The 20845-nt window shown below is 45.3% G+C and overlaps 1 protein-coding gene across 1 annotated transcript in view; it reads right to left on the reverse strand.

Moving 5' to 3' along the window:
* The window catches only part of CFAP99 (cilia and flagella associated protein 99), a 35454-nt gene extending 15603 nt beyond the window's left edge, over positions 1 to 19851 (reverse strand). Inside the window, exons 1-10 of the mRNA XM_056847796.1 lie at positions 19741 to 19851; positions 18623 to 18767; positions 16973 to 17067; positions 15984 to 16096; positions 13716 to 13884; positions 12140 to 12220; positions 11203 to 11271; positions 9856 to 9915; positions 8245 to 8330; positions 5927 to 6131 (exon numbers count right to left, since the gene is read on the reverse strand). Coding sequence (XP_056703774.1) covers positions 5927 to 6131; positions 8245 to 8330; positions 9856 to 9915; positions 11203 to 11271; positions 12140 to 12220; positions 13716 to 13884; positions 15984 to 16096; positions 16973 to 17067; positions 18623 to 18767; positions 19741 to 19851 — 1134 coding nt within the window. The remainder of the gene's footprint in view (positions 1 to 5926; positions 6132 to 8244; positions 8331 to 9855; positions 9916 to 11202; positions 11272 to 12139; positions 12221 to 13715; positions 13885 to 15983; positions 16097 to 16972; positions 17068 to 18622; positions 18768 to 19740) is intronic.
* Positions 19852 to 20845: the final 994 nt, after the last annotated feature.

Raw genomic sequence — 20845 nt, forward strand, 5'->3', positions numbered from 1 at the left:
AAGGTATCTGACAAAGGGAGCTCTGACTGTCGAAAACTCATACCCCAAAAACCGTGGTCTCTAAGGTGCTGCTGGACTTGAATCTAGTTGCTATAAACTCCTTGCTCTTTCTTGGGCCTTGGTCTGATCCAGCAGGGCTTTTCTCATGTTCTTATTATAATTATATGAGGTGCTGTGGAACACAGGCAGGATAATACTGATGGTCGTCTTGTCTGTGGGCTTCCCACAGGCACCTGGTTGGCCACTGCATGAACAGACTGCTGGACTTGATGGGCGTCGGTCTGATCCAGCAGGGCTGTTCTTATGATGCACACCTATTCTCTCCAGGATCAGAGGAGCAGGCCCATTATATTAGGTGCTTTGGAACACAGGCAGGATGGTGCTGCTGCAGTCGTCTTGTTTGTGGCCTTCCTACAGGCACCGGGTTGGCCATTGTGTAAACAGACTGCTGGACTTGATGGGCCTCGGTCTGATCCAGCAGGGCTTCTCTTATGTTCTTATGGAGGATGGGTCTATCCATGGCTACTAGTCCAAATGGATACTAGCCACGATGCATACCTATTCTCTCCAGGATCAGAGGAGCGTGCCTCTATTCATCTTCGTGGCTTCTGTGCAGGCACGCATGGGACTGCGCTTGCACAGGCCAGCCGCAGAGAACTGACTAGAAAGCTTTTAGGAGCTTCAGAACGCCTGGAGCGCTCCCCCTCCCCTCCTTCCCAGGCCGAGAGCAAGCCGGCTTCCCGCCCAACGGTCATGTGACGGAGGGAGGAGGGGCGCTCCCCCCTCAGTTCTCTCTTCGCCGCCGTGGAGAGAGCCCTAGCTTTGTTTCAGAGCGTCTTTTCTGTTACCTCAGAGAAAATTTCTCTTCAGGATTTTATTTCTTTTTTGCCAATATAATCTTATTTAACAACTGTGCCAAATGTAGAAATAGTGTGGCACAAAATAATGACTGTTGTTACGTTTGAGATATTTGTGCTTTTTCTTTTGCTTCAGAAAAGTTTTTCTCTTCAGGATTTGATTTCCTTTTTGCCAATATGGTTTGATGTACCAAATGTGCCAAATATGAAAGGATTATAGCACAAAATAACGATTTGATTTCTTTTCTTTTGTCAATGTGGCTTTATTTAACTAATTTGCCAAATGTACAATAGTATGGTACAAATTAATAATGCTTGTTCTATTTGAGAGACTTGTGTCTTTTCTTCTACCTCAGAAAAAAATTTCTTTCAGCATTTGATGTCGGTTTTGTCAATATCACTTTCTTTGACAATTCTGCCAAATGCAGAATGAGTATGCCACAAATTAATCGTGGGCTTTGTTTCAGATACTTGTTTTAATCTTGTCTCTTTCTCATTTTTACAAGTCATTCAGGCTGTGTTGCTCCAGTTCGAATGTCTGTGAGGAAATCGGCTTTACTAATGCACTAGGGGCTTAGGTTACCCCCACGATGTGTGTGGAAAGAGGTCTCAAACCCAAAGGCTGTGATAAGGACTGGATATGCTGCAGCACTAGGGGTTCTGTCCCCTATGACGTGCATGGATGAGACCTCGAAGTCGACAGGCTCTGAGAAAAGCCACTGTATGGTTGCACTAGGGGCTCGGTATTCCCTCCCCAGTGACGTGCATGGATGAGAACTCGAAGTCGACAGGCTCTGAGAAAAGCCACTGTATGGTTGCACTAGGGGCTCGGTATTCCCTCCCCAGTGACGTGCATGGATGAGAACTCGGAAGTCGACAGGCTCTGAGAAAAGCCACTGTATGGTTGCACTAGGGGCTCGGTATTCCCTCCCCAGTGACATGCATGGATGAGAACTCGAAGTCGACAGGCTCTGAGAAAAGCCACTGTATGGTTGCACTAGGGGCTCGGTGTTCCCTCCCCAGTGACGTGCATGGATGAGACCTCGAAGTCGACAGGCTGCGTGGAAAGCCGTTTTACTGTGGTGCTAGGGGCTCTGGCCCCCATGACGTGCATGGATGATGTCTCGACGTCGACAGGCTCCGTGGAAAGCCTGCTAGTCTACAACACCAGGGGATCAGTCCCCCATGACATGGAGAGAGGAGGTCTCGAGGTCGAGCAATTCCAAGGAGGTGGGAACGCCTACTCCTCAGGGTGTAAAAACCTCGACGTTGGCTCGCCTCTGACGCACCAACACAACAGCCACCTGGCTCTTGTCGACGTCATACACCGATTCCTCCTCGGTGCCAAGATGAGCGGGTTCGAGTTTGCCTCCATGTCAACTGTCTGTTGCTGCCAAGGCGGCATCTGTTTGGAGAAGGGGAGGAGTCTCGGCGTTGCAGCCCCCCCCGCTTCCCTCGACGTCAGGCATCACCGTCGCTGGTGGGGTAAGCAAGCTTGGGCTGAAACATTGTCCAGCATGTGGGGAAGGCTTCTCAGCCATGTTCCGTTCCCCCCCCCCTTATGTTCCCTGAGCCTTTCCTTGGGATGCTCCTGCGGGAATGCATATATCCCCAAGGGTGTATAGACACTCATCCCCTGTGACAAGTGTCTTCCCACCGACCTCGAAGTCAATTTACATGGTCACCTTGGCAACAAGGAGGGAGGGCTCATGAGACGCTTCATCTCATGTGTAACCCATCTGGGTTCCTGCCTGTCTCACCCATGGGGTCATTCAGCTCTATTTAGAATACTTAATCTGGATGGCATAGGCTTGGAAGATTTTATACTCTCCCTCAGATTCGAAGTCGGATCTGACAAGGAGTTGTGTTATGCGAAACCAATATGGTATACATTTGGCTTCTTTTTATAGCCAAGCTTTCCCCTAGAAGGTGGGAAATCTATATAAAGCTAAAAAGAGGATGCTGGATTCCTCTTACAGTATCCCTCACCTAGCTGATGGTTGCTGGGACACTTCTATCTTAATATGGGTCAGGTTCCCATTTTTATCCGGGGGTTGCTGGGGCTGCCCACTTTGACTCTGGGCAGGAGCACTGAATCTCCCATTAAGAACACTTTTCAGTGTTAGGGCCGTAATTAGCCTAAGCAAATTATGTACACTGATAAGTCTTGTACATATTGCATTTATCCAGCATCAGGGGAGACTTCCCCAACTCACAGGGTGTTTGACTTCCCAAGGACTTTTCATACAGGGACAAACAGGTGGCATGACTACAGGATAATAAATGCTAACTCCTGGGTAGATTTATGCTAAGTGCTGAATGGTGCTCTTAACCATCCAAGGCACTGGGTTCCCTCCATATTGAGTTCATTGCAGCTGAGATCTCTATATTGCAATGCAAATAAACCCTTTATTTAGGAACACACAAATTTTAATCTATGTATTTTTATTTTGGATAAAGGAAAATGCTGATAAGGGACCCCGACTGGACCTCAGACTCCTTAATATGGATCCACAGGCGCCCACATTTCAGGATACTTCCCTTTTCAGATGTCCTTCCTCAGTTGCCTGGGAGCCTTTTTGGTTGTAATCCTGTATCTAAGGTCAATTATCTTAATTGTATGTTACAGGCTTGTTGCACTTACTTTCCTGCTGTCAGCAGGTGGTGCTGTTGATCCGTAATTGGATTATTGACTATTGGACAACTCATTTTACCAGTCCTGCAGGTTTGCCTTTCTCTAACCTCGTCAGCCCTATGTGTCGTTGGATTTGCTAGTTGAATTTGTGCAATCCCAATTGCTCCCTACTCAAAGGATAGCATTCTTTTCGCTACTTTGAATGTTTTTTCTTCGAGCCCTTAACAACTCAAGGGCCCAGGGTTTTTCTGTCCCTTTAGCTGCACGATTTATGTGCAAGTGTAGATCAGTTCTTAAAAGGAATATTTTTGATCACCATTGTTACTGGTCTATATCCTAGGGTATCTACCTAGAGGCTTCAAAATAAAATAAAATTAAAATTAAAAAAAAAAAAACAAGACCGACAACTAATGGGTTTCAGCTTGGTTCTGAGACTGGGGAATACTCCTCTGTGTGTATTGTGGATCATCAGTCTAAGAACATTAGACCTCTGGTTCCCAAATTTACAAAACAAGGGTTTTCAAGAGGACATTAAAAAGCATACCTTACCAAAGGCAAACAAACAAACAAACAAATATATATGTTTCCAGTCATCGTCCCTTACTACGATTGGTTTTATTGCATATCTCTTTGGTTCCTGCTCCTTCCCAGACTAGTGGTACAGATCCTGTCTGACAGGGCAACTATGCTAATACCACCTGAAGACATAGTCTTCCTATATCCAGAACTGCGCTGTGTTCTCTCCAGTACTAAGGTTCTCACAAGCACTTGTGCAAGGGTGTTTACCTGAATATTCTCCTTCATGAAATCACATTATTCTTCTGGAAGTCAGGATAATCCAGTACCATTTTGTACCTTTTTTTTTTAGCCACTGCTATGAGTGTATATAGCATGGCAATGTAAATATCTATAGCATGAGGGAGAGTTCCCTGTCCTGCTGTCCCAGGTTTTTTCCGGTTGCGGCAAAGGATCTAACAGCACAACGTTTTCTTCCTGGATGTCCAGGTGGTGGGAGAAGTCTACTCTCTCAGATTTCCCAAGCTGACAGGTTTCATCAACCCACAAGTAATCCCTCACTCTATGTTCCCTGCTTTCCCTTTTAAGGGAATGGGTTTTTCCCAGGTAGAGTCCTAATATCTCAAGTGCTGATGCAATATGTCCCTGCTTCCTACAGAACACTGGCTGCCATGAGGCCTTCGGGGAGATTTTCCAGTTTCACTGGTCACATTTCTTTTGATGCTGCATTTTTGTTCCCTGGCTTCACAGACCCAGGACACCAGTGATGCTCATAGGTCCCTATTGGCCACAATGTTTTGTGTTCCCAATTACTTTTGATGAGGAGTTGGGGTACTTTCTCAAGAAGACAAGCTGATCAGGGTATAGCCCCTTCCTTCTCTGCCACAATGTTGCTTCACTACAGTGGGTGGCGTGGTCCGTGCGGCACATAAACAACCTATTGGTCTAGTGCATGGAAGGCTGAACCAGCAGCTTCTTTGGAAACTGTTTCCCGATGGGTGGACACTACAAAACTTTGTGTTTATAGCACTGCTGAACTATGCTGTCCACTCCATATGGAGGCCTTTTGCAACAGGGCTCATGTCTCTTTCGCTGTTTTCCTTGCTATGACAGATTTCTGAGGCTTCTCTAAAGTGGCAACCTGGTCCTTCGATCCACATACCTCTGGCATTGCCCTGTAGATGTGGTTCCTCCAGGGAGGAAGCAGCTCCTCCCTCCGTCACATGACTGTTGGGCAGGAAGCCGGCTTGCTCTTGGCCTGGGACGGAGGGGAGGGGGAGCGCTCTAGGCGTTCTGAAGCTCCTAAAAGCTTTCTAGTCAGTCCTCTGCGGATGGCCTGTGCAAGCGCAGTCCCATGCATGCCTGCACAGAAGACCACTCGATGAACAACAGTTACAGGTAAGTGCAACTCTGTTTTTAGGTGCTGTGGAACACAGGCAGGATGGTACTGCTGCGGTCATCTTGTTTGTGGGCTTGCTAGAAGCACCCGGTTGGTCACTGTGTGAACAGACTGCTGAACTTGATGGGCCTGAGTCTGATCCAGCAGGGCTTTTCTTATGTTCTTATGGAGGATGGGTTTATCCATGGCTACTAGTCCAAATGGATACTGGTCATGATGCAAACCTCTTCAGTCTCAGAGGAGCAGGCCTAATATATTAGGTGGTTTGGAACACAGGCAGGACAATGCTGCTGCAGTCGTCTTGTTTGTGGGCTTCCTAGAGGCACCTGGTTGGCCCCTGTGTGAACAGACTGCTGGACTTGATGGGCTTTGGTCTGATCCAGCAGGGCTTTTCTTATGTGGCATGTGTGAAAGCACCTATGACTACCTGCCTGGCAAGGTATGCGCAGCACACCCCACACTTGAAAACAGGGGAAACTCTGCCCAGTTACAATTTGAGTAACTCTTTAACATAAATACCTCTAACCTCTCCTGTTCGCCCCTTCTCTGGTTTTTCTGAACACAACTCTGATGCGCCAGAATGGCCTCCTCATAGCTCAGCTTCCCCTGCAACCTCCGGCACTCGGCTTCCGCCAGCTGCTGGTGCAGGTCGTTCTCACGCATCTGTTTTTGCCAGTCAAGGAATCCAGACACATCTCTGGCTCCTCGCAGAAGATGCTCGATTCTGTTGCGGGAAAAGGAAACGGACGGCTTGAGGGACTGGATGCGCCTGCTGGGCTGTTGTTCACGGTAAGCACACAAAAAAAGATACTAACCTCGGAAACCGAAAAGAGCAAGAATCTAGTAGCGCCTTAAAGACTAACAAAATTTCTGGCAGGGTGTTATACAGAATAATTACATACTAATGAGACAAGTAAATAAGGTTATGACATATGAATGCATTTCATTACCTTTAACTTTTTTTAAAACCTGCTTTTTAAATTCCATATAAACTAACTTTTGATATCAGCAAATTGAGTTTAATGCTATTATCTATTCAGAAGAAAAAGAGTTGGTTTTTATATGCTGACTTTCTCTACCACTTAAGGGAGACTCAAACCGGCTTACAATCACCTTCCCTTCCCCTCCCCACAACAGACACCCTGTGAGGTAGGTGGAGCTGAGAGAGTTCTAAGAGATCTGTGACTAGCCCAAGGTCACCCAGCTGGCTTCGTGTGTAGGAGCGGGGAAACAAATCCAGTTCATCAGATTGGCGTCCGCGGCTCATGTGGAGGAGGGGGGAATCAAACTCGGTTCTCCAGATCAGACTCCACCGCTCCAAACCACCGCTCTTAATCACTACACCATGGTGGCTCACTATCAAAGTATAATGTTTTAGTAAAGTAAAATATATAAATATATAGCAGGTCATTTTAACCAATCAATATTTTGTTGTGAAAGCATTCAATAGTTTTATATCAGTTCAGGTTAGAAGAATTATGAACCCATCCCAGTTATTCACAAACAGTAACTGGTCCTAGCGATGTATCAACAGGCAGAATTGTTAAGTCGTGTGGTTTGTATGTTTTTTGTTGTATGTTGTTGTATGTTTTATAATACGTTGGGGGGAAATTAATAATAAAAAAATTCTGGCAGGGTGTGAGTATCTGAAGAAGCGAGCTGCGACTCTCGAAAGCTCACATCTTGCCAGAAATTCTGTCAGTCTTTAAGGTGCTACTGGACTCTTGCTCTTTTCTGCTGCTAGGGACAGACTAACCATGGCTACCCATCGTGATCTAACCTCAGAAATGGAGGCCTGAATTGGCCGAGGCTGCCCTGGAAAGATCTTGGGGTCATAGTGAGGAGCTCAGTGAAAATACTAACTCTCGGTGTGTGGCAGAAAGAAAAAGGCCAAGGTCCATGTTCAGAATTATTAGGGAAGGGTTTGAAGACATATGGCCTGTCCAGAAGGACTGGAGTTAAGTCACCTTATGCTGCTGTCCACACCAGTTGGCACGGCCCAAGTGGCACAGATGCCAGAAGAGGTTGCGCCGGCTCCTATGGGCATTCGCCACCCCCTTCAGGATTGGATGGTTAATCGGAGCGCTGATGTTCCAACTCCATCTTCCAAACCCCTTTTTGGCACTATTACTGTGCGGGGTCTGTCCATACGGACTCCGTCTTCAGAACTTATTCCCTCAGCATCCCACAACTGACTTCCTACACCAACATCCTGCGCAAAGATGGGTTGCCAGCCGCCAGGGGCTTCGCCACAGAATTCAAACATTTTCATTGCACTACCCTGGGCATGCAAGAAAGGGCCACGAGAGCCAAACATTGACGCAACCCTTCCTCCCCTCCCTCTCATGATCTGCCTAAGTTCACTGAATCAGCCTTGCTGACAGATGGCCATCTAGCCTCTGCTTTAAAACTTCCAAGGAAGGAAAGCCCACCACCTCCCGAGGAAGTCTGTTCCCTAGTATATTGTCAAATACTGTGTAACAATCAACATTTGTTCTGATCCTTCAGATAGTGAAGCTCACCTGCAGGGTTTACAAAAAAAAGCAATATTTGGATTACAATAAGTGCCCGGTACAGTGAAGGAGCAGATCAATAAAGTCCGACTCAATTCTTCAGACACCCTTACTGAAAACTGTGGCCCTGGCATGGGAACATGCACCACATTTTCCACAGTAAAAGCAGACACAAAAAAAATTCTCTGCCATATCCCTGTCTTCCTTAAGCAATCCTTTCATTCCTTGTTACCAAAAGGCCCAAGTGCCTCCCTGGCCAGTTTCCTGATATATTTGAAGAAACACTCAATTGGGCTAATCTTTAAAAAATCAAGCGGTAAATACCTGCTTAATTCCTGTTCCATTTTTCGTTGGTACAGGACACCTTCTCTTAAGATTGCTGTCGCATTTAGTTTGATAGATGTGTCACTCTGTCAGGAAATGGAGGGCATAAAACATTCATAGAGGTGTAACTTGTACAGGCAACAGAGAATATAATAAAAGCAGGTTAGGAAAACTAAACAGTTTACAGCCAAAGCTTTGATCCACAATGGTTATATTGTTTATATAAATCTAAAACTCTTCAAGGTTCCCCAAGCGGGTAGTTTCAGCGATGAGAAATCATCTCTAATGTGCTAATTTCTTTGTACTCAAAAACAGTCTTCATTTATATATGAGCCGCTGTATTATGGGAGCCTGTGTGATGTAGTTATTACAGTCTTGGGCTAGAACCTATTAGAGTCTTGGGCGTACTTAAATTGTGGAACTCCCTGCCCCAGGAGGTGGTGACGGCTGCCAGCTTGGAAGGCTTTAAGAGGGGAGTAGACAGGTTCATGGAGCAGAAGGCTACTTGTGGCTACTAGTCAAAATGGATACTAGTCATGATGCATACCTATTCTCTCCAGGATCAGAGGAGCATGCCTATTATATTAGGTGATGTGGAACACAGGCAGGACAATACTGCTGCAGTTGTCTTGTTTGTGGGCTTCCTACAGGCACCTGGTTGGCCCCTGTGTGAACGGGCTGCTGGACTTGATGGACCTTGGTCTGAACCAGCAGGGCTTTTCTTATCTTCTTATGATGCACACCTATTCTCTCCAGGATCAGAGGAGCATGCCTGTTATCTTAGGTGCTGTGGAAAACAGGCAGGATAAATGCTGCTGCAGTCGTCTTGCTTGTGGGCTTCCTGGAGGCACCTGGTTGGCCATTGTGTGAACAGACTGCTGGACTTGAGGGGCCTTGATGTGATCCCGCATGGCCTTTCTTATGTTCTTATGTAATCTCCTAGATTCAAATCCCCACTTGCCATTAAACTTACTGGATGATCAGTTCTTGTAGGTTATCCGGGCTGTGTGACCGTGGCCAAGACCACGGTCACACAGCCCGGATAACGTACAATAACTGATGAACTCAGACCGTGAAAGCCTTTGACAATATTACTGGATGATCTTGGTCCAGTCACTCTCTCTGTCTAACCTTCCTCACAAGGTTCTTGTGAGAATAAAATAGAGGAGGGGAGAGAACCATGCCTGCCACCCTAACTCCAAGGAGGGAACTTGGGATAAAAATGGACTGCGCTCTCAGCCCCACCTCCCTCACAGGGTGTCTGTTGTGGGGAGGGGAAAGGAAGGTGATTGTAAGCCGGTTTGATTCTCCCTTAAGTGGTAGAGAAAGTCGGCATATAAAAACCAGCTCTTCTTCAGCCAGAAGGAATGAAGTCCGTGAGAGTAGCATTCTGGATAAACAAAGCCAGCTGAGGCAGCCACCTTCCCCCACTCCTGATCTGGGCTGGGAGATACATACGGTACACATGGCCCAGCCCGACCAAGTGACATTTATGTCACATCCAGCCCTTGTAACATATGAGTTCGATACCCTTGACTTACAGACTTCTGCAGAAAATCTGAATCTGCATCCTGAAGGAGCTGGAACGGAAGACTCAAGCGTGCTGCTTACCTTTCCTTTGATCTTCTGAGCCTGAAATCTCTCTGCAAGCTTTGGTATCTCATTTATATTCTAAAAGGCATATGAGAATTAGTCTTATTCTTACAAACTGTGAAATTCCATCAATGTCATTCACAAAATCAGATGATACACATCAAATAACTGAAGAAATAAACGGCACAAAGGTCATGCAGAGCTTACCAAGTTAACATATGGATGTAAGAAATATTGAACAGACTATGTTTGATATTTCAAGGCATAGCAATATATCTAATCCTCAACCTTGCCAAAGGTAAAGGTAGTCCCCTATGCAAGGATCGGGTTATTCCTGATCCATGGGGTGACATTGCACCCTGACGTTTACTAGGCAGACTTTGTTTACGGGGTGGTTTGCCAGTGCCTTCTCCAGTCATCTTCCCTTTACTCCCAGCAAGCTGGGTACTCGTTTTACCGACCTGGGAAGGATGGAAGGCTTGAGCCTTCCCTTGAGCCGGCTACCTGAAACCGACTTCCCCCTTGAGCCGGCTACCTGAAACCGACTTCCATCGGGATCGAACTCAGGTTGTGAGCAGAGCTTTCGACTGCAGTACTGCAGCTGACCACTCTGCGCCACGAGGCTCCTATATTATCATGTTGCAGATTTTAAATCATGTTATCTGCTTTGATACAAACAATATCTAAGTATTTCAAAGAAGATAATTACAGATTTCAAGGTATGAGAGTAGAGGCCTTCTTAGTGAGTTTGGGGCTGAAGTGAGATCTGAGCTGGGTATTCCCGTTACTCTAGGCCAGGGGGGCTGCTGTAACTAACACAAAGCCATTACTGCTTCTCAAGTACTAACTCCAGACTCCACACCAAGTCCTAGGAGGAAAGGCTGAAGAAGCTGGGTATGTTTAGCCTGCAGAGAAGAAGACTGAGAGGGTATACGAGAACCATCTTCAAGGACGTGAAGGGCTGTCATATGGGGGATGGTGCCGAGTTGTTTTCTGTTGCCCCAGGTCGGACCAGAACCAAGGGGTGGAATTAAATCAGAAGAGCTTCCGTTTAGACATTGGGAAGAACTTTCTAACAGTCAGAGCAGTTCCTCAGTGGGACAGGCTTCCTCCGGGAGGTGGCGAGCTCTCCTTCCCTGGAGGTTTTGAAGCAGAGGCTAGATGGCCATCTGTCAGCCATGTTGATTCTATGACCTTATGCAGTTCATGAGAGGGGGGGCACCTTGGCCATCTTCTGGGCGTGGAGTAGGGGTCACTGGGGTTGTGGGGGGAGGTAGTTGTGAATTTCCTGCATTGTGCAGGGGGTTGGACTAGATGACCCTGATGGTCCCTTCCAACTCTATGATTCTACTCCATTTTACTTACTGTGCTTTCTTTTTCAGGCTTTGGGGCCGCACAAGAGAACTGGTTAAGGTTTGCTTCCAGCAACAGATCCTAAAAGTTAAAGCAATAATTGTAGAAACGCGATATATTTAACGCTGAAAGTTAAAACAGACGTAGAAAACGAAGGTAATCTGAATACAAAACCATGTCAAGATTTACTTAGCACTAAACAATAACAAAGCCGGCCTACCAACTGGAGACTGCACATCTTCCCAATGTTACCCAGGTTAATTTATTAGTCCTGATCTCAACAACAAACTTAATGCTTTCCTAGGCCCACAGATGGCTAGATAGTCTCAGTTTCTTTGTTTGGAAACATAACTCAATGGCTGGCAGATAAGAAAAGACTCGTCCCTTGTAGGCATAATGCAAACATTCTAAACGCCACAGGTTGAAAAGATTACTGCTAGGAAAAGTCGAAGGCAGAGGGAAAAAAGGAAGACCCACCATGAGATGGATCGACTCAATACAGGAAGCCACGGCCCTCAGTCTGCAAGACCTGAGCAAGGCTGTTTACAACAGGACATTCTGGAGGACACTGATTCATAGGGTCACCGTAAGTCAGAAGCGACTTGATGGCACATAATATCCACAAATCATCATGGAGTTATTTTAGACCCAATGTATTTGTGAAAAGAGTTGGGGGGGTTTTAATCTCAGAATACAACTACGCAAGAGCAGTTGCTTGATTTGAACAGTGGCTTCTTCACAGCAGGGCAAGAAAGAGCATCCAGAGAGGATTGCGACTAAAGCCATCTGCCTTTGGCAGATCTTTGAAGAGTCCCAACAGTTATAAACAGACAACTGCACAAAGCATAAGAACAGAAGGCATATGAAAGCGAGCGAACACATTGGCTAGAAAATACTGCTGCAGACAGAATTCAGAAAATATGCTATAAAAAGATCATACTGAACTTACCTCTGCTTTCTGGCGGTTCTTCAATTTGATTTCTCTGAGGCTCTGCTCCAGCCTAGGAGGTTTATATATGGTTTCTGGAACCTTTAATACAACCCAATAATTTACAGTTACTTAAATTAACCCCCTACAATTTAAAATAGTAGGTTTTAAACAAAATGTGAGAAGGTACCTGGGAATCATATATTTCAACTGTTTGTCCACAGCGCTGAGAGCTACATTATTCCAAGAAATCCTTACGGTTCTTAATTTTTAAAGTCCTAAACGTCTGGGGACCAGGATACTTTATTTATTGACCTAAATTCTTCTGACAGCTTAGGATACTCGAAGGAGGACTTGCTTCCTTACATTCCTGCCCATTAACTTCAGATCAGCATTAGAGGGTACACCTCCCGCTACCGGTAACTGAAGAAAGGCGGGTGAGTATAAGAAGCAGGGCCTTCCCAGTTGTGGCACCTCATATGTGGAATGCCCTCCCCGCAGCTGCCACTGTGTCTCAAAACCATGGCCTCTGGGGTTAAGAGAATTGCCAGGAACAGCGCTAGCAACAAAGGGGAGATCTGCGGCAGGAGAGGGGGGGAAATTGCCAGTGATTGCTGGCAGAGGAGGGGTAGCGTTGCCCTGTGCTGGCCGAAAGAGAACATAAACTCCCACCCTATGCGGCTTTAGGGAGGGGGTGTGGCTCAGTGATAGAGCCTCTGTTTGGAGTGCAGAAGGTCCCGGGTTCAATCTCCGGCAGCTCCCATTAAAGGGACTAAGCAAGGAGGTGATGTAAAAGCCTGAGACCCTGGAGAGCCGCTGCCAGTCTGAGTAGACAATACTGTGATGGACCAAGGGTCTGATACAGTATAAGGCAGCTTCATGCGTTCATGTGACCCAGCCTGTGTGTGCAGAATGGTCCTGAGGCTTAATGTCCCCTTCCCTGACTTATAGTGCACACACACACAAAGACGCTTGGCACACCAGGTGCATGAGTGGTTCCTGTATCCTTCTCCACACCTTCCGTTAATGTGGAAGGACACGTTGTCGAAACGCTGTCCAATTTGCATCCAGATGCTCCATGCACAGTAAAGGATACAGGAATATTGCTTCACTTTTTTTTTTTTACAAGAAGAAAAGTTGGTTTTTATATGTCGACTTTCTCTGCCACTTCAGAAAGGATCAAACCGGCTTACAATCACCTTCCTCTCCCCACAACACCCTGTGAGGTAGGTGGGGCTGAGAGAGCTCTAAGAGAGGTGTGACTGGCCCAAGGTCACCCAACTGGCTTAGTGTCTAGGAGTGGGGAAACAAATCCAGTTCACCAGATTAGCCTCCGCTGCACATGTGGAGGAGTGAGGAGTGGGGAATCAAACCCGGTTCTCCAGATTGGAGTCCACCGCTCCAAACCACTGCTCTTAACAACTACACCACGCTGGCTCTCATGTGTCAATGAGACAAGGTCAATCTTCGGTCACTAATATGAAATTGTTTCTTCAACAACTGAGGTTTTACTTATTACAATCATCTCGGATTCAGGTATGGTCAAATCAGATGATTAGAAATTATTTTGTAAAAAAAAAACCCAGACATCACTCACCTGCTTAGTATGCTTTCTAGGTGTGATCAGTGCAGGGATGAGTACAGGTCGCGGACGAGGGACTGTCAAGTGGAACTCCTTCGGCTCGGTTATCTTTGCCGATGAAGAAATATCGTTCGGTAATTTATCATCGAGTTCATCAGTAAGCTGTTGCACTTTCGGTAGCCATCTTTGGGGGGGAGGGAAGATAATCTTGGGGTTTTTTTTATCTCCTAGATGCCTTCCTAACAAAACGCTAATTTTGACTGAAACAAGCATAACCTCTATAAACAGTGAATATTTTTAAATACTTGAAGGAAAGCAGACTGTGATGTTTTCAGATCAAATTCAAATTCAATACCTTTATTGGCATAATCATCACAAATTCTACTTAAAATTTACCAATCGAAAGATCACGATATCTAGAATATCAGCGACTTCGCATTGTCAAACGAAGCACACTGGTGGGTAGGCCCATTTAGTGCGATGTTCCTAATGAAATTTCAAGGAATCTAGCTACCGACCAAGTCACATGAGTATTACAGTCATTCAGTAAGTAACGTACAAGCCTCACATCAGTTTGAGCTCGACTTGTATTTTAGGAAGGGTTACTGTGATGTTTTCACTATGGAAGATTGTTAGCCCGGTTTTGGCTGGCAGGAGAGCGGGTTATAAATTGAATTAATATTAATAATAATAATAAATATTTTTGTGTTTTTTATTTCTATGTTTTGATGCAAAGTTTTATGCGTATGTTGCTGTGATCTGAAACGCAGGCCTGAGGAGTAAGAAAGAAGGGGATTGGATGGGTGATTGAGGGTGCGATGATTGGATGGTAGCTGCACCCGGGGGGGCGCAGAGTTGACAGATTTGTGGAGAGAGAAGGAGAGACAGTTGAATATTATGGGGAGAGAAGAGACTGAGGGAGGTGCTGTAGAGTGCGAGAGAAATCTGAGTGGAAGTTATGAGCCTAAGTGGCGAGTTAAAAAATAAGCCTTTGTGGCTAAGGTCTGTTTAAAGACCTCTAGAGGGGAAACGAGAATTGTATACCTATCTGAAACCATTACGCTTGCGTACCTATCTGAAACCATTTTGCTTACGGAGCACACCAAAATCGTTATACTGTTTTACTTCTAAATAAACTCTATGGGGAGGGGAAGGCGATTGTAAGCCGCTTTGGGACTCTTTAAAGGTAGAGAAAAACAGGGTATAAAAACCAAGTCGTCTTCTTCTTCTGATGTGAAAGACCTCAACCTGAGACCTTGGAGAGCTGCTGCCAGTCTGAACAGACAATACTGATCTTGATGGACCGATGGTCTGATGTGGTATAAGGCAGCTTCATGGATGAGGAAGGGCAAGATAAGAATCCAATGTATAATTAAAACTCCAGGGATTGACATCGCTGATGGTGGTGGTGCACAGGCACGGCATATTAAGTGTGTGAAGATGGGCCCCTCCAGTCAATGACTGTCAAATTTAGTGGGTTGACCACTGGGTTATAGTAATTTGTTGCGTGGATCCTGCAACACCTTTGATGTGGTTTTATTGGAACATTCTATGAATGTATCGTTTTTAAACTGTTTTTAGACTGTTGTTAGCCGCTCTGAGCTTAGCTTCGGCTAGGAAAGGGCAGCCTAAAAATCCATTCCTTTGAAATGTGGTGTTGGAGGAGAGTGTTACGGATTCCGTGGACTGCCAAAAAAACAAATCTGTGGGTTATAGATCAAATCAGGCCTGAACTGACCCTAGAAGCTAAAATGACTAAACTGAGGCTATCGTATTTTGGTCACGTCATGAGACGACAAGAGTCACTGGAAAAGACCATCATGACAGGAAAAGTTGAGGGCAGCAGGAAAAGAGGAAGACCCAACAAGAGATGGATTGACTCAATAAAGGAAGCCACAGCCTTCAGTTTGCAAGATCTGAGCAAGGCTGTCAAAGATAGGACATTTTGGAGGACTTTCATTCATAGGGTAGCCATGAGTCGGAAGCGACTTGACGGCACTTAACACACACACACAAAAATCCAACAAACGAAACTAAACTAAGTAGTTTTTACAGAGCGCTTGTAGTATCTGAAGGAATAGGCTGTATATATATCCTATGGAAGTCTGTTTTATTGAATTTACTCCCAAATAGATCTGTCTGGCTGCCACCACACTGGACTTTGTTCCTATAAATGGCAGAATTAATACGGCAATGAGTACAGCCATTTCAGTGGTTACCGTGTTGAGCTACAATGGTAAATCTTGTCCAGTTGCCCAAAACGGAGTATATATTACTACTTACCTCAGCAACTGTTCGATCCAATTTGTTGTCACGTATACAGAATCGTACATCTGACTCCACTCGTCTTTTATCCACGTGCTCAGATTCACGACATTGAAAAAGAACCTGAGAAACTAGAAAGAGTTTCCACTGTGAGGAACCGATGATTTAATTTGCATAAATTCAGATAAAGCGGTCTTTGCCTTAAACAGTTGATTCTATGTTACATTTTCCATGCTTTTATTCAATCTATATTTGATATTATTATGTTGTTTATTGAATTGCTGTAAGCCGCCCTGATCCTGCCCTCGGCTGAGAAAGGGCAGGATATAAATCCATAGAATCATAGAGTTGGAAGGGACCACCAGGGTCATCAAGTCCAACCCCCTGCATAATGCAGGAAATTCACAACTACCTTCCCCCCACATAAATAAATAAATCCAATACATACATACATACATACATAATATATGCATGGTGTAGTGGTTAAGAGCAGTGGTTTGGAGCGGTGGAGTCTGATCTGGAGAACCGCGTTTGATTCCCCACTCCTCCACATGAGCGGTGGAAGCTAATCTGGTGAACTGGATTTGTTTCCCCACTCCTCCACGCGAAGCCAGCCGGGTGACCTTGGGCTAGTCACTCTCTCTCAGCCCCACCTACCTCACAGGGTGTCTGTTGTAGGGAGGGGAAGGGAAGGTGATTGTAAGCCGGTTTGAGTCTCCCTTAAATGGTAGAGAAAGTCGGCATATAAAAACCAACTCTTCTTCTTCTTCTAAATATATTCCAATTATGTTGAGATTGCTGGATGTCGTATAAGAACGATGCAGCGTGGCATTAATCAACAAAGGGTAATTGTAGTAAGAGAAACATTTGCCTGGACAGTGGTAGGGAATTTTTAAAAAGTTTTCATACATCTGGATCTCTCTGCACTTGCTGAGACTCTGGCAATGGCTGAAATAAGGCTAGCATTTTCGTTTCAAATTCTGCTTGAACAAAACTGTTTTAATTACCTTACATATCTTAGCAGCACCCAGTGACTTGACTATTTTGCTGAACAGCTGAAGACCAAGCTCCTCTAGCTGAAATGTGGCCAAATAACAAACAACTGTGGGAAGAGAAATACATTAGAATTATACTGACCGAAGCAATATGAATCATAGAATCATAGAGTTGGGCCATACAGGCCATCTAGTCCAACCTCTTTTTAAAAGAATGGATTCAAAGCAGAGTTTCCAGCTCTGAGTAGGGAGATTCCTGCAGGTTTGGGGGTGTGTGGAGCCTGGGGAGGGCAGGATTTGGTGAGGGAAGGGATCTCAGCAGGGTATAATGCCACGAAGTCCACCTTCCAAAGCGGCCATTTTCCCCAGGGGATCTGATCTCTGTCATCTGGATATCGGTTGTAATTCCGGGAGCTGTGAGGGCCCAAATGGAGTTTGTCAGAAAGAACTCCAAAGCTCTCCAGTCTAGAAACACACTGAAGCAGTCTTCTGGCGCAAGGCTGAGTATGTTAATTCAGCAAAAAATCCTACAGAGTTCAACTGGATTTAATATCTAATAAGTATGTTTAGGATGGTATAGGTCACAGAAGAAGAAGAAGAGTTGGTTTTTATATGCCGACTTTCTCTACCACTTAAGGGAGACTCAAACCGGCTTACAATCACCTTCCCTTCCCCTCCCCACAACAGACAGTAGGTCTGTTGTGGGGAGGGGAAGGGAAGGTGATTGTAAGCCGGTCTGTTGTGAGGTAGGTGAGGCTGAGAGAACTCTTAAGAGAGCTGTGACTTGCCCAAGGTCACCCAGCTGGCTTCCTGTGTAGGAGTGGGAAAACAAATCCCGTTCACCAGATTAGCCTCCCCTGCTCATGTGGAGGAGTGGGGAATCAAACCCAGTTCTCCAGATCAGACTCCACCGCTCCAAACCCCCGCTCCAAACCACTACACCACACTGGAAAATTAAAATTAGGTCAACCGTAAGTAACCAAATTGATTTATAGAGCTGCATCAAAACACCAATGAAACCGTGAGTATGCATAAAGCTGAGTAAATTTGTCTCAGTAAACTTTAATTTTACTAATTACTGGCAAGGGAAGAATTTCTGCAAAAATTTGATTTAAGGGGACTTTGTTCTGCTGATCTGGTAACAACAATATTCCTCTTAGAACAACTCTTGCGCATGCCTCAGATACCCTTCTTTTACAGTGGGATATACAGACAAATGGGAGGGAAGGCGGCATAGCATAGCTCGACCGCACAGGATCTTGGAAGCTAAGCAGGGACGGTACTTGGGAGAGAGACCTCCAAGGAAGACAGGAGATGGCAAACCCCCTCTGCTTAATCACTTCTCTTGAAAGCCTCTTGCTGGGGTTGCCATGATTCAACTGTGACTTAACGGTACTTTACACACTCACACAGGCAAATATAATGAAAATATTGACAGATTCTGAGCCCTCATATCATAATTTTTATTAATAACTGACACCATTTGTGGCTGCTAGCTTAAATGCATTTTACCACTATTGTTAGCCCTGACACTAAAGCAGCTGAAAATCCTGTACTGGAGTTTGTACAGCTACACATCCATTGGCATGATTAAAGAAATAATGACTATTAAAGAATACAACATACACAGAAGCTTTCGAATTATGTAGATTAAGTACTTACCAACATACAGATTACGGTCAGACAACATGCAATGTTGTCCATCACGGATATAAAATGCAGAGACTACCACATCCAATAAAGGTTTATATTCTATACAACCAGACAAAATCTCCATCAAAAAGGTTTCGTTGTTTACATTAAAACCCTGTAGAGATAAAACATTAATGTAAGCAATAAAGTACACATAAACACACACGATCAATTGTTAACATTCTACTATAAAGTAAAAAAGGTAAAGGTCCCCTGTGCAAGCACCGGGTCATTCCTGGGCCATGGGGTGACGTGACATCCCAACGTTTCCTAGGCAGACTAGGTTTACGGGGTGGTTTGCCAGTGCCTTCCCCAGTCGTCTTCCCTTTACCCCCAGCAAGCTGGGTACTCATTTTACCGACCTCAGAAGGATGGGAGGCTGAGTCAACCTTGAGCTGGCTCCCTGAAACCGACTTCCGTTGGGATCGAACTCAGGTCGTGAGCAGAGCTTTTCACTGCAGCTTACCGCTCTGCACCACGGGGCTCCTTGACATTCTACTACAATTGTCTCCCTAGATCACTGACGAATAAATTATAATATTAATTTTGAGTTATTTTTCCTTAGGTATCACTGGCTGTTATAACATTCTACTATAACAGCCAGTAATACCTAAGGAAAAATAACTCAAAATTAATATTATAATTTATACGCCAGTGATCTAGAAGAAGAGTTGGTTTTTATATGCTGACGTTCTCTACCACTTAAGGGAGACTCAAACCGGCTTACAATCTCCTTCCCTTCCCCTCTCCACAACAGACACCCTGTGAGGTAGGTGGGGCTGAGAGAGCTGTGACCAGCCCAAGGTCACTCAGCAGGCTTCGTGTGTGGGAGCGGGGAAACAAATCCAGTTCACCTGATTAGCCTCTGCCGCTCATGTGGAGGAGAGGGGAATCAAACCCAGTTCTCCAGATCAGACTCCACCGCTCCAAACCACCACTCTTAACCACTACACCACGCAGTCCTATCTATCCCTATAAAGTTGCATTTGTAGCTGACGCTTTGTAGGCACTCTGGGGGCCAACGCATGTGCAGAAGAAAATAAATCCTAAATAAATAAATAAAACCGTGTGGGTGATATTGAACTTACTTTTAAAACCTTAGCTGATTCATCCAAGAAATCCCAAACACGCTCATTTTCGGGACGGAATTCATTCAGCTGTTGGACCACCATTTCAATATGCTTCAACTGGCCCGCCATCTTTACTATGCGGAGTCTCGTAAACCGTAAAGCTGCAAGTGAAGGCAATATTAACAATAATTGGTGTAGGTAAATGTAACAGTTATAAATTAAATACCTTTTCGCTTCAGTGGGTTAACATAATTACTTCTCCAGATAGAAACACGAGTAGTATCAAGGGCCACCAAACGTTCCATAATGTTTGTGCGGCTTTTAGCAGTGATTTTGAATATGCATATTACGAAACTGAATTCAGTACACGTTGTCAGTTTAGCTGTCCCAAACCAGGATCTGAAGACAGCATATGAAGTTGGTTTGTTAACCACAGGTCCACTAAACTACGGTTTCGCATGACATATGAAACTTGGCTTGTATAATAAATTGTATCCTCAGGTGTGCGACCACTCTCTCAGTTATCTTGCCAAGATGGGACAAGAGTTGGCAGGAAGAGTAGTCTGTAGACACAGTTTCCTCTTTCCTTTAAATTGGGGGGTGGGGTGGAGGTTTTTAAGCAGAGGCTAGATGGCCTCCGTCAGCCATGCTGATTCTGTGACCGCAGATCTTTTTTTGGGGGGGGGGGGCTCAGTGGTAGAGCATCTGCTTGGCATGCAAAAGGTCCCAGGTTCAATCCCAGGCATCTCCAGTTAAAGGGACCAGGCAAGTAGGTGATGTGAAAGACCCCTGCCTGAGACCCTGGAGAGCCACTGCCAGTCTGAGTAGACAATACTGACTTTGATGGGCCGAGGGTCTGGTTCAGTAGAAGGAAGCTTCATGTGTTCACGAGAGGGAGGGCATCTTGGCCATCTTCTGGGCATGGAGCAGGGGTGTGTTTGGGGGGTAGGTAGTTGTGAGTTTCCTGCATTGTGCAGGGGGTTGGACTAGATGTCCCTGGAGGACCCTTCCAACTCTATGATTCTATGACATTAGACAAAAGTTTATTCATCCACTGGTGAACCTAAGGGAGTTTGATTCAAAAGAAGAGGAAATGAAATTTCTGCTGTGGGAAAGGGGACAC

This window comes from Euleptes europaea, chromosome 4 (genome assembly GCF_029931775.1).
Source record: "Euleptes europaea isolate rEulEur1 chromosome 4, rEulEur1.hap1, whole genome shotgun sequence".
NCBI classification, from domain to species: Eukaryota; Metazoa; Chordata; class Lepidosauria; order Squamata; family Sphaerodactylidae; genus Euleptes; species Euleptes europaea.